This window comes from Leguminivora glycinivorella, chromosome 20 (genome assembly GCF_023078275.1).
Source record: "Leguminivora glycinivorella isolate SPB_JAAS2020 chromosome 20, LegGlyc_1.1, whole genome shotgun sequence".
Lineage (NCBI taxonomy): Eukaryota > Metazoa > Arthropoda > Insecta > Lepidoptera > Tortricidae > Leguminivora > Leguminivora glycinivorella.
Window position 1 is genome coordinate 11,843,746 of NC_062990.1, and position 12,941 is coordinate 11,856,686.

At 38.3% G+C, this 12,941-nt stretch overlaps 1 protein-coding gene across 2 annotated transcripts in view; it reads left to right on the forward strand.

Moving 5' to 3' along the window:
* The first annotated feature begins 1,214 nt into the window (after positions 1-1,214).
* The window catches only part of LOC125237050 (MAP/microtubule affinity-regulating kinase 3-like), a 296,828-nt gene continuing 285,101 nt past the window's right edge, over positions 1,215-12,941 (forward strand). For both annotated transcript variants that reach the window (XM_048143984.1, XM_048143994.1), the window contains exon 1: positions 1,215-1,967. Coding sequence is in view for 1 of the 2 variants with exons in the window: in XM_048143994.1 (XP_047999951.1) it covers positions 1,824-1,967 (144 nt within the window). In the remaining variant the exon portion in view is untranslated. The remainder of the gene's footprint in view (positions 1,968-12,941) is intronic.

The window sequence follows — 12,941 nt, forward strand, 5'->3', positions numbered from 1 at the left end:
CGCATAAAAGAAAGATTAACGTAACAGTCGCCAACAACAAGGCACGCCATCTTTAAATGGCGTTCGCAAATGTTGCCGTCATGAAAAAATTACACAGTGTTACCAGCTTTCATAAGATTGCGTTTCGTTGCGAGCTGTAAGTTCATATAACTATACACTCTGGCAGAACCTTTTGTTAGGCCGGCAACAGACAGTCTTAAATTTCATAATCTTAAAAAATCATAATCTTATGAATTCAGATCGAGTGCACGGATTTCCATACAATTTCGCAACTGTCCACACACAGTCTTATTTTTTTTTTCATTTTTATGATTTTTTTTAGATTGATCTGACAGATTGCGAATAATCTGAATTTTAAGAATGTGTGTGCCGTGTGGCAAGGTATACGCGTAGTATCTTCTTAGTAGTTTGTGGGTATACGATCTGATTTCATAAGATTATGAAATTTAAGTCTGTCTGTTGCCGGCCTCAGAAAAACAAATCTACAGCCGTTTTATAAGATGGTCAAGCAAATCTTGTCACTAAAAAAGGCGCGAAACTCAAGTCTTCTATGGAATGATAACCCTCGCCCCTATATTTTTCCAATGTGGTGCCATTTTGTAGCTTGACCGGCGCTTAAAGATTGAAGATTTTTGACTGACAGTAAATCATATTTAAAGAACATTTCAATTTTATTTAAATTTAACTTTGGCAGTGCGCTTTTGTTTTGAAGAGCAACCTCCCACACAAGTAAAATAAGTGGCCTCGTGACGTGCCTCGATCTGTGCGGACCCGATTAATGAGACATTACCTCAAATGTAAAAGTAAAAACACATAATCATATATTTCCTTTATCTTACACTAGTTCTTGCTCGTAAAGTAGGGATGAGTTAATTTTCCAGCTACTGGCTGACAAGTTGTATTTGCCAGACTATAGTATGAGGAGATTATTTTAATGACGATTTAAGATATTTATGAAAGTAATTACTTATTAATTGAAGTTAAAGTAATTGAAGTAATTATTAGAGTTCAAATAAAATTTATTCAATTCAAATTTTGTACATAAAGCGCAAAATTAATGAACTTAAAAACATGGAAAATCAAAACGCAAAGATACGTTCAAGATACGTTCATTTCGTTATTTGTGCGCATGCTCTATTGGCAGATTTTCTGACGTATCGTTAAAACTCCGTTGAATTTTTCACGTATCACTATCTCTTTTACATTGTAAGCAACAGACAGGGAATGATAGAGAGCCGGTTGATGTTTTCGTGTCAGCCTTGTGCCCATTTACGAGGAGTAGGTAAAATCCGCCATCTTGAGAGTATATTCAAGAACTGAGGACTTTTAGCGGAGTTATGTGATTATCGTTGACAATTTTACTATTAAATGGACAAGTATTTGTCCACCAGGCGCTTTCTTAGCCTCTATAGAAGCCGGTCGCGTTGAAAAAATTGTGTTACGCGTCGGTTTAGAGTTAAAACGCCGAAATCCCTGATAGTGTTTATGTGACAGAAGACACCGTAAGCTTTCTAATAGTTTTTTGCGTGTCTATTTCCGTTTTCCATTAAAACGATCGCGGGCATACAGCTAAAAGTTGAATAGGATCGGAAATCGCGTCTCAGATCTGTCTAAACGGTTTCGCTATGTATTTTTCTGGCGGAAAATGCGGTTAGATGGGCGTTGTTGATCGGCGGTCGCTTAACTCTCTGGTGGTGGATAGTCCTGGTGAAGGCCCGAGGAGCCGGGGCGGGCTGCAGGAGCGAGTGGCGCGTAGGATGCGAGCTGTGAGGAGCTTAGGGCTAGCTCAGTGTTAAGTGTTGAACTTGTGTGTTTTGGTGAAAATGTCGACAACGATGCGGCCGACTCTGCAAACAGTGCCGGAGTCCCTGCCGGCGGACCACGTGACGACGCCCGCGGCGGCGCCGGCGGTGGCTACCACGACGGCGGCCCCGACCCAGCCGAGGCACGCCAGACCCATCTTCAAGGTAAGTCAGTCTTCTATACCATCCCCAGTCATTATCAATGAGGTTCATGCCAGTCTCAGTTTCTGAAAGTGCCAAACAATAATAGTGATTCAGCGTCGTATGTGTTGTGTCATAGTTGTAGCTCACCTGTTCAAATAAACAAATGTGTTCTTAGTTCACTGATATCATATCTATAATTCATATTCACCTTTATAAGTTTAAACATAAAGCAACAGATTACTATTACAATCTGGGTGTTCTTAAATCTAGGTCTTGGAATAATTTAATAAAATAATTTATAATTTTTTATTACAATTTTGATACAGATGTTTATACATAAATTTCTCAATTATGACATTATTAAGGTTTCTTAAATCTTTAAGCTTTTTATAAAAGTAAAAAATCAAGAATGTGACTTCTGGCAAACAAATTACTATGCAGGGGGCATATCTGTGAATTCAAATATCTAAATTTCAATATACAGTACTACAAACTAGGAAATAAATTATGAAAAGCAAATACCATCATTTTGCACAATTGTAAACCACAATTGCGTAGTTTCTAAGTCTGGATTTCTAGAAAGTTGTGATCAGCGTTGCATGTCCGAAGCATTGTTAATAATTTAAGATTTAATAAATTTGATCATTTCATGTTCATCCCACTTGTTAGTTACTTTATTCTGTTCTTTCTTGTGATAGATGTTTACATTTTTTTTTAATTGTTTATTTTTCTTACAAATTTGACATTGTTTGATATGTTTGACCTCTGTATATGAGACATAAGAAATACTATGAACTATAGCCAATATTTTTTAAAGATGGAATCGGCTACTCATTGTATTTAGCTCTGGGAATGTTATCTTTTGTTTGATTGTCAGTCCGCCCCATTGTTATGATTATTGTGACTCAGGGCTTGAGGAAGTAGCATTCAGTTGTAATAGTGCTTCTTGGCAACAGGTCTGTTGCCTGACAACTAATACGTAATATTATCTCTGGTCATATCATATGGGATCACAGATATATGAAAGGAGATGGGATATGCCGGGCAATTTGTGGTGCCATTTTAGGTGTCATAATACAGATGACGACAGATGAACCTTCCTCAAGAATCACTCTATTCATAGATGAAAACTGCATGAAAATCCTTTCAGTAGTTGAGTTTATCATGAACTCACAGTCAGACGTGGCGAGGGACTTTGTTTTATAAATCGTAGAGATAGTATTCTCATACTTTGTTAAAATCTTTGTAAATATTGTTTACAAACAACTTCAAATTATAAAAATATTATGTCTTGAAATAATCATCTCTTCCTGTCCTTCATCTCTTCAATTAAAGTCTTGTCTTGTTTCTAAAGGCTTGTTCATGTCTTTTAGAGATAGAGGGATTTATTATAAACTATGTTTACTTGGTTAATTAGGTCAAACTTATCTAAATAGTTATAATATTCTATTTGATTTATAAACTAAAACACAACCATTATGTTTTGTTACTGAATTACTTATCTTTTTTCCAGGTATTCTTTTCTAGAAATCTGAGGCTGGTTTTGCAAAACTAAATGATTAAATAGGGGAATATATACTAGTTAAACTGATTAGTCATTATAATTATCACTTACAAGCATATGTTATACCATCTGTTTTAAAAATAAAATGGAACTCTGACTCATCATGATTTCATTATTTAATTTATCGATTAACTTTAATATTGAATTCATAATATTTAAATATTTTTATAAATAGCCATGACATAAATTTTTTACTTATTCAAGTTTTGTTTTTTTACCTAAAGGTTTAAGTTTTATAATAAAAATAATGACTGGGGATTTATTTTGCTCCATGTAAGCAAAGCTTTATTGTGAATTTTTATTTGACAGCTATGGTTTTTTTGTGCATTGTGTTTTGACAGTTGAGCTTTTATGTGAATTGTTTTTTATGTAAATGGGCTTACATTTCAGTTTGAAGCATTTACCCTTTTCTAGATACATGCAGCAATAATATGGATATTTGCATTATTCAAATACAAGCTAGCATTCTTATTTATTAAATACTTAGGAGTTAGGACCTTCGTGTTGAACACCTAGAGTTTATGCGGAGAGGAGAGTCACAAAATGTATGTGGCCTCATACAGTCAACCAATTAGAATCCTAGGCCACTCTAGAACCCTGTTGTATTGACACCATGCTTTATTTGCTATAGAAGTCAGTTTGAGTTTTACTGTGAAAGGGTTCTACAGTGGCCTAGGAATCCTAGGATTCAGATAGGATAGGATAGGATTGGCTTATGACCGCGTTCAATGGAGACACACTACTTTTGGTCGCGATCCTCAGCATTGAGGGAACTAGGAAGAAGACGATTCACATTGGTTGACTGTATATTCCACGATTCTTCTTGTTCCAAACAGACTAACCATTTCATGAATTGATTCAAATCAGACCCTTTAGCACAACTTGCTATGTCGTGTGCATACATCAAGCGCGCCTTCTAGTATGGACTCGCGCTCGACAAGGCAAGTTGTGCTAGAGGGACAGGTCTTACATGCTGTCTGATACGTCTACTAATTACGTCAATATAAGTCTACGCAACTTCCACCCCTGTTGGAACACTTTATAAGTACACGTTTCGTAACAGTAGGACTAGCACATGATGGCCGCGGGAGTATGTCGCCGCGAGATAGACTACCCGTCCTTATGTCATTAATACAGTTAGAAGAAGACGTGGCATCTATCTCGCGGCGACATACTCCCGCGGCTATCATGTGCTAGGCCTACAGCAGCTCATGTATAAAATACGCAAGCTTGCAATGTACAAATGAGAACTATTTTTCTCCATGGATAGACTTTGTTTACATTTTTTCACACCACAGATAAAAAACGTTATTAGGTCAGGAAGACGCACGCAAAACGTTTTTATTCACATTAGCATAAACAATGCTGAGTGCTAAATTGTATTTGCATTGGTTTTAGCGTGGCCATAATGTTATTACTGTGTTGACTAGACGTATTATAGTTTGCAGATACTATGTTGTGTTTTGAAATCTCAAACTGGACAAGCTTGAACAGCTTTCGGAAAGGAACGAGATCAATAATTTCAAAGATCTTTGAATCTTTGATAATCTGAATTTACACCTGCAGTCCTTGTTGCTAGGTTTGAGACGCAACTTATGGGTAAGAGTGAGTGGCAAATATTTGCATCTCTTTCTTGCCCTTTGTTTCAAAACTTGCACGTGTAAATTCAGCTTTATTATAGATCGTGTCATTCGCGATGTCAGTGTGAGTTGATATATCGAACTTTTCATTAATAATGAAAAACATGAAAATGACAATGAAATATTTAATTTATTTTTCAAGTAGGCATATTACATTGAGCATATGAACGTCAAATAAAGCTACGCCGGCTCTAACCCTACGCCTCAGCCTCGAGAAGATTTCAGTCCCCCGTCAGTTAGGGGGGACTGAGTTGGGTATCCACTATGGAACCGGCAAGAAACTCTACGGGCCACTTCTTTTCAAAACATTACATCTTATAATTAACATGGATTAAATAACAATAATATGATATTACGAGCCAGAATACGCGTCTTCATGGATAAAACGATCAATAATGAGATAATGACGTTTGATTGACAGATCGAATTTGTTCCTTCCACTTAGCGGGCATCGGCGTTATCTAAAATCAGTGGCCATTTGCAAATTCTGTAGAAGCTTTAATTTTTATGACTTTCCGTTCAATAAATCCTTTTTCATAGTTTTATTTTATGACTTTCATTCAGGCAAATTTCAACAAGACTTCAGTGGTTTTCTTCATCATCATCTTAGAATAGTCAGAATAACTTTGACGCTTAAAATTAACGTAAACAAAGATAATATCAAAGTTCTATCGTAGTAATCGTAGAATAATGACGTAACAGCGATTAAAACGAGTATTAACTGTTACCTACTCAGTATATTAAAAATAATCTCCTATTCATCAAATAATTTTAACCAGCTGATGTGAATCTTGACGAAACTTCCTGTTGTGCAGTGGACCAATGTGAATCCTAGGCCACTGTAGAACCTTTTCACAGTAAACATGAAACATACTTCTATGGCAAATAAAGTACGTTGTCAATAAGACAGGGTTCTAGAGTGGCCTAGGATTCAAATTGGTCGACCGTACAGTAAAGTCTTTAGCATCATACTGTTTGAATTGTTGTGACTGTTCTTTAACATTGTTTTTCTTGGACACGTGAAACGTGCCTATTATTGTTTACAATTTAATTATTCTGAATATTCGAAGAGCTAGTCAGCACATGTGAAGGCTTTGAGTGCCGCCTGACTGTCGCTGAAACATAGATATTCTTTTCTTGGGTTTGTCTAACTATATTCTTATGTTGTGGGCAGGCAATTATTGCGTATGTCTCGGCTTGAAAGACAGTGGCATAATTGCCCATGCTGATACTACCACTGTAGTCACTAGTCATTTGCATAAATGCCTACGCCCGTACCAGATGCCTTACAATGCTCGGCACGGGCTTACGATAATCTCTTTACGATAATCTCTTTACTCTATTAGCAACAGTTATCACAACTTTTTTCATAAATAGTCGTTTATCTCACTAATTGTCTATACTATTTTTGGTACGGAAAATTTCTTAGCAGATTGGTGACGCTACAAATTTGTCTATCCTGACACAATTTTTTTACTATATATTTTTGCGACGAACATTACCGACGCTACCAACATAGAGTCAACGTTTTTGTTTATATGTTGAAGCAGCAATGCACGGTGAATTGTCAACGTAAGCTTTACAATAAAATTGGTGAAACAGGTTAGGTTATTTCACCAGTTCAAGCACATTTCCGGGTCGATGCGTAATTATAATTACGGTACGTACTGTATGGTCAAGTGTAGAAATATGGGTGTATATGTCTACAGCCTACATCGACGAATTAAGAGTTATCATCGTCATGTTTTTTTGAGCAAGTTTTGCAGACCCTTATTTGGCACTTGATCGTCGTAGCGTCAGCACTTTTTATATTTTTGCATTTGTACAGTCAACCAATTGGAACCCTAGGCCACAGTAGAACTATATCACAGTGACGTTATAAATCAGATTGTAAGAAATCTCCTACTGCTGGTCATTTTGACATGGTTGTAGAGTGGCGTAGAGTTCAAATTGGTTGACTATACCAGTAATGGACTGTAAATATTGATAAGTATCAACAGGGTAAATCAGGACTCAGATCCGTACTATAGGCGTGACGATAAAAAATCTCTGCACCAAGTTATGTCACGGATGCACGGTCTATATTTACCTCGGACGTGAAAACCGCGTGGGATGCCTCCGCTACGAAAATACACGATTATTTTATACAGAGAAATGCACTGCTGGCCTAGCCGAAGTGACAATCTGGCTCTGTCGTACCAAGAAGATATAAGGGAGAGCTAGCGACTAGCGGCGAAGCGTAAAGCTGAGTTTAGACGTGCAAGTTTTGAGAAGTATATGCAAGAAAGAGATGCAGATATTTGCCACTCACTCTTAGCTATAGTTGCGTCTCAAAACTTGTAGCAATAACTTGCTGGTCTAAACTCAGCTTCAGCGATTGTGTTGGCTAGGTCTGTTTTTAGAGGCGTAGTTGAGTAAAACATCGCGTTTACGACTACCTGACGGGCTGACGTTTATTCATAGTAGGTAGTTATTGTTACAGCTACAATATAGGATTGATATGTTTAGGAAAAAACTGCGTCTAAAACGTAATAAGCATTCAATGTTGACGAAATTTTTAAAGGCCGGGCTAAGTCGAATGCACTTTTCTCACCTCTTGCGGATTTTCTAAGATTATTGACGCTTCTTTCAGAGGTCTACAGATCTATGGTTTGTACCTCAAAAATTTGCACAGTATGGCCACTCCCGCTCCCCACAGGAAGTGCCGCCCATCCCCTCTCGGTTACCGCCTGTCAAAAACGCGAAAAGTCGACCTGTCATATTTCACTTATACAAGCATAGTACGCTTCTCCTACACGAGCTTAGACTATGTGCTAGAACGCGCCTCTTTCATATATTTGATCGCCAGTGTCCGAGGTGTGCCACTGTGCTAGGTCCACTGTTCAAGTGTTCACTCAGAGATTTTTTCCCCGCTGATTCTCCCAAGTCCCATTCCCTTGTCCGTGGTTTTACTACAATGCTTTTACGATAAAATAAGATTGTCTAACCTTTTATATTGTATTTAAAACGAGCCTTAGTCATCAATGGATGTCAAAATGAAAATTAATGAGCGTAAACAGAAGTGACATAGTAATTTAAATAATGTAAATTATAGAGTGACGCACAGCGTTTTATGATTTGGCGGTGTTACCGAATTTTGTCGCTACATCTTCGAATAATAAAGACATACTTTAGGCAGCGTTCCCACTTAAGCGTCGCGTGTCTCGGGGCGCGCAACGGACGTCTGCGCCACGCCACCTGAGTGTAATTCAAAAAACGTCTCCTCAGTACATTTTGTACAGGAAGGACGTAAGACGCGCCCCAGGTGGCGTGGCGGCGGCGTGGCGCGCGCCGCGCCGCTTGGCGGCGCGTCTTACGTCCTTCCTATACAAAATGTACTGAGGAGACGTTTTTTGAATTACACTCAGGTGGCGTGGCGCAGACGTCCGTTGCGCGCCCCGAGACACGCGACGCTTAAGTGGGAACGCTGGCTATTGTTATTTGAAGGAACTTAAGACCTTTGTAAGATGATATGGTAATTTCGGTTTCCACGTGGATTTGTAATTAATTCTAAAATATGTGTTTATGATATTTTGATCGAAGTGGCGGATCACGGAGCTATTCACTTAGCCGTCAATTTTATTTTATGGGAGAGTCTCGATCAGTATTAGGAATTAGATAAAAACTTTGTAAAGACTCAATAAGAATTTTAAATGATTCACGGTAACACGGTTAGTTTCATAAGACAGAGGGATATAAACATCGAAATATCGGGACCTCAATAAAAATCAAAAAGGTAATCACGGTTTATATCCCGGTCAATATAAGTCTGGTAAAGAATCAGTTTTAACCGAATCAATGTTAGGTTAGGTGTAACAAAACGCCTATTGATCACGGTCCGTAGCGCTTGTAGTTATCTCTTTCTATCTCGCTTTTAGCGCGACAGTGATAGCTGTGTATCGTTCGCTACGGGACGATAACGATTGGCATTTTGTCTACACAGCCTGGGGCCTATTGCATAACAATTTACAACTTGTATTACAAGTGGAACTCTCTTTCTTATAAAATGAATTAGAGGGGGACTACCGCTTGTAATATGAGTTGTAAATTGTTATGCAATAGGCCCCTGGTTGAAACGTAAAACGTAATAATTGTAACGATCCATAGAACTGAAGTCTATTTACCTAACAACCACATGTTTACTTAACACAATGTCATGTCATAACATAAAGTCCTCTATACATTGTCTATAAATACTAACTGATTAGAACGTGACGTCAGTGTGATGTGAATCGATATCGCCGCGCACCGTTCGTGTCCAAAAATAGGACAATTCGCGTGTAATTTACGTGTTTACGGTTCAAATCCTTTCCTCACACAAGATGAGAAACGTGTTATTCATTATTTTCTTAATTTATACAGTCGCGCTCAGTCACATCTACACACTTTCGCAGACAAAAATATCTGGACATGCTTGCAGGCTCTTAATATTAACTGGTGTTATTTGAAACGCCAACTTTCATCAAACAACTTCTTCTTTAAACTAGAGAGCTGTGCTCTTGTCGGTGGAGCAATCTCCAACTCCTTCACCTTCTGGTACGACACGACCTGAACCTTCTCTTTTATTTGTTTGAAATAGCTTCTCCTTGTTCCTCTTCCTCTCTCCTTTTACGATGTTGTTGAGGAACAGGTCGTCTTTAAACAACTATAATTAAGTACTATAATACATACTAAGTTATTATATATATATATTCAATTGTGTTTATCTGTTGATCGTCGTTGCCTGTAAGCGGTAAGCATTAAGCAACCTAGTTTCTTTTGAAGGATAATAAATATTCTTGGCCTTTTTCTGACGTGTAATTTTCCATTTCGCTGGCTCCGGTCTTCAGATATCCTTGGAGATAGTTATTGGAAGGGCTTGCTTAATGAATAGGATTCGAACGACCCTAAGGGACCGGCCACATCAGAGCGTCGCGTGTCTCGGGGCGCGCAACGGACGTCCGCGCCACGCCACCTGAGTGTAATTCAAAAAACGTCTCCTCAGTACATTTTGTATAGGAAGGACGTAAGGGACCGGCCACATCAGACGTCCGCGCCACGCCACCTGAGTGTAATTCAAAAACGTCTCCTCAGTACATTTTGTATAGGAAGAACGTAAGACGCGCCCCAGGTGGCGTGGCGGCGGCGTGGCGCGCGTCGCGCCGCTTGGCGGCGCGTCTTACGTCCTTCCTATACAAAATGTACTGAGGAGACGTTTTTTGAATTACACTCAGGTGGCGTGGCGCGGACGTCCGTTGCGCGCCCCGAGACACGCGACGTTTAAGTGGGAACGCTGGCTAATTTTGTTGAACGGAACATCCATAATCTGCTTTCGTGTTTGATAAAAATATTAGTCTGAGAGATCAAGAGGGGCTTTTAGTAGTTACTAAATCTTGTTAGATATGAGTGATATCTTGCTACTCTGTGCAGTCCACCGTACCCAATTTTAACTATCTACATATGATGAGATTGATCAGCTGTTGGCATCCGAAGAAGCATTCATTTCTGCTCGCTGGACTTACGGACGGAAAATTTAAATATGTAACTTACCGTTCTTTCTTTCTATCATCGAATCGCTCGATTCCAATAGGTCTCTCCGACGCGAGTAACTACACATTTATCAAACCTGGCTCCCCAGCTAAAAGGAAGGATCAAGATCATGAATGCTTTTCTGATTCAAAGGAGTCCTGTAAACGGTTCTCGAGAAATAGGATATAACATTTTCATAAAACGATTTATATGAAATGCCACTGCGTACCGTATACTGTGTTTGTACAATAGGTGCATTTCTGAGAGTGAGATATGATAGTTTTCTTTATTGACGTGTATGGGATGCAGAAATATATTGGAATGTTGACTTTATAAACGCCACAGTAAATGTTTGAGTGTTTGGTACGCTTATAAGTTGACACCAAGGGTCTGACACTAAATTGTCAAACATTTTGATACCACAGTTAGCGAAAAGGATAACGTTAAACTTGCATCAATTTATGACGTTTACTTAACGCTTGTAGAGTATACTCTATCAAATTCGCTGTCAGCTTAACTTGGTCTGGGATTCATTAATCGTAATTTATATGTCTCAGATGATCAATTCCATTTTTTGCTTTCTTTCTTTAATGACTTTTTTATTTGAACTACACAATACCCTTCTGAATTTATCTTAGGTATCTTATCTTATTGCTGCAAAATATCTCGTGAACAATCGAATGTACGGACTTAGTGCTGTAAAAAACTGTTCACAATTATCCTTTCAAACACACCGTTATTGTGCTGCCTATCTACGAAGTGACGGCAACTGCTTCGCGTATTCCTGCAATTTGCTGCACAGAAAATGAGCTAATCGGCGTAATTGGTCAGAATCGTCGGAATCCGTGCGGCGCCTTTTAGATTCTATATCTAGGGAAACTGCGACTATACACATAATTATGTTTGACATACATTGCGCGCTTTGTTAAAGCAAGTCATTCAAGGCTTGGATAAAACGCGTAGTCTATAGCAAACTAACGTTGCGCTCGCGAAGCGGGTTAGATCTAACTTTTTCAGCATCGCAATAGTTCTAAATCTTTGCAATTGTTAAATAGGTGGTTTCCTTTTGATATTAGATTATATTGTGCAAGAAATAGCCAAAAGGGTAAGGGGATTTATGCGTTGAATTTGGGATCCTTTTAATTTACCGAAGATTTTTTTGTCAAATTTCATTTCCCAAACGAATTTTGCCAACTACACGTTTGTCAACTCAATCTTTCCCATAATAACATTTGACAACGTTAAAATCCGTCAAATGATAATTTCCCAAACTGTTGTAATGCAAGTAATGCAACTTTTATAACCCCAACTGTTAATTTCGCAAATGTTTCACTTTGACTAGAAAAGTTTGCTCAACTTTACTTTCGTCAAATTAATTACTGGGCAAAATTATTTAGTCAAATAATTTGTTTAGTAAAACAATTTTTCCTTAAAAACACACCATGCAAAACCACTTTTTGACAAGTGTTTAAATATGATTGTTTTCATTTACCGAATTTCATTTCCCAAACAGATTTTAACAACTACTTACACGTTTGCTTCCCACAAACACTTTTGACGAAAATACCATAATTATGACGAGTCAAATAATCTTTAAAAACCTAAACATAGCCTAAAAACCTAAAAGTAGGTTTAGGTTAGGTTGGAACTGCGACCCCCACACAAAACTGTTGCTAAGAAAGTAGGTTTAGGTTAGGTTGGAACTGCGACCCCCACACAAAATGTTGCTAAAAAATTAGGTTTAGGTTAGGTTGGAACTGCGACCCCCACAAAAAATGTTGCTAAAAAAGTAGGTTTAGGTTAGGTTGGAACTGCGACCCCCACTCAAAATGTTGCTAAGAAAGTAGGTTTAGGTTAGGTTGGAACTGTGACCCCCACACAAAATGTTGCTAAAAAAGTAGGTTTAGGTTAGGTTGGAACTGCGACCCCCACACAAAATGTTGCGAAGAAAGTAGGTTTAGGTTAGGTTAGAACTGCGACCCCCACACAAAACTGTTGCTAAGAAAGTAGGTTTAGGTTAGGTTAAAACTGCGACCCCCACGAAAAACTTTGCTAAGAATGTAGGTTTAGGTTAGGTTCGAACTGCGACCCCCACACAAAACTGTTGCCAAGAAAGTAGGTGTAGGTTAGGTTAGAATTGCGACCCTCACACAAAATGTTGCTAAATAAGTAGGTTTAGGTTAGGTTAGAACTGCGACCCCCACACAAAACTGTTGCTAAGAAAGTAGGTTTAGGTTAGGTTGG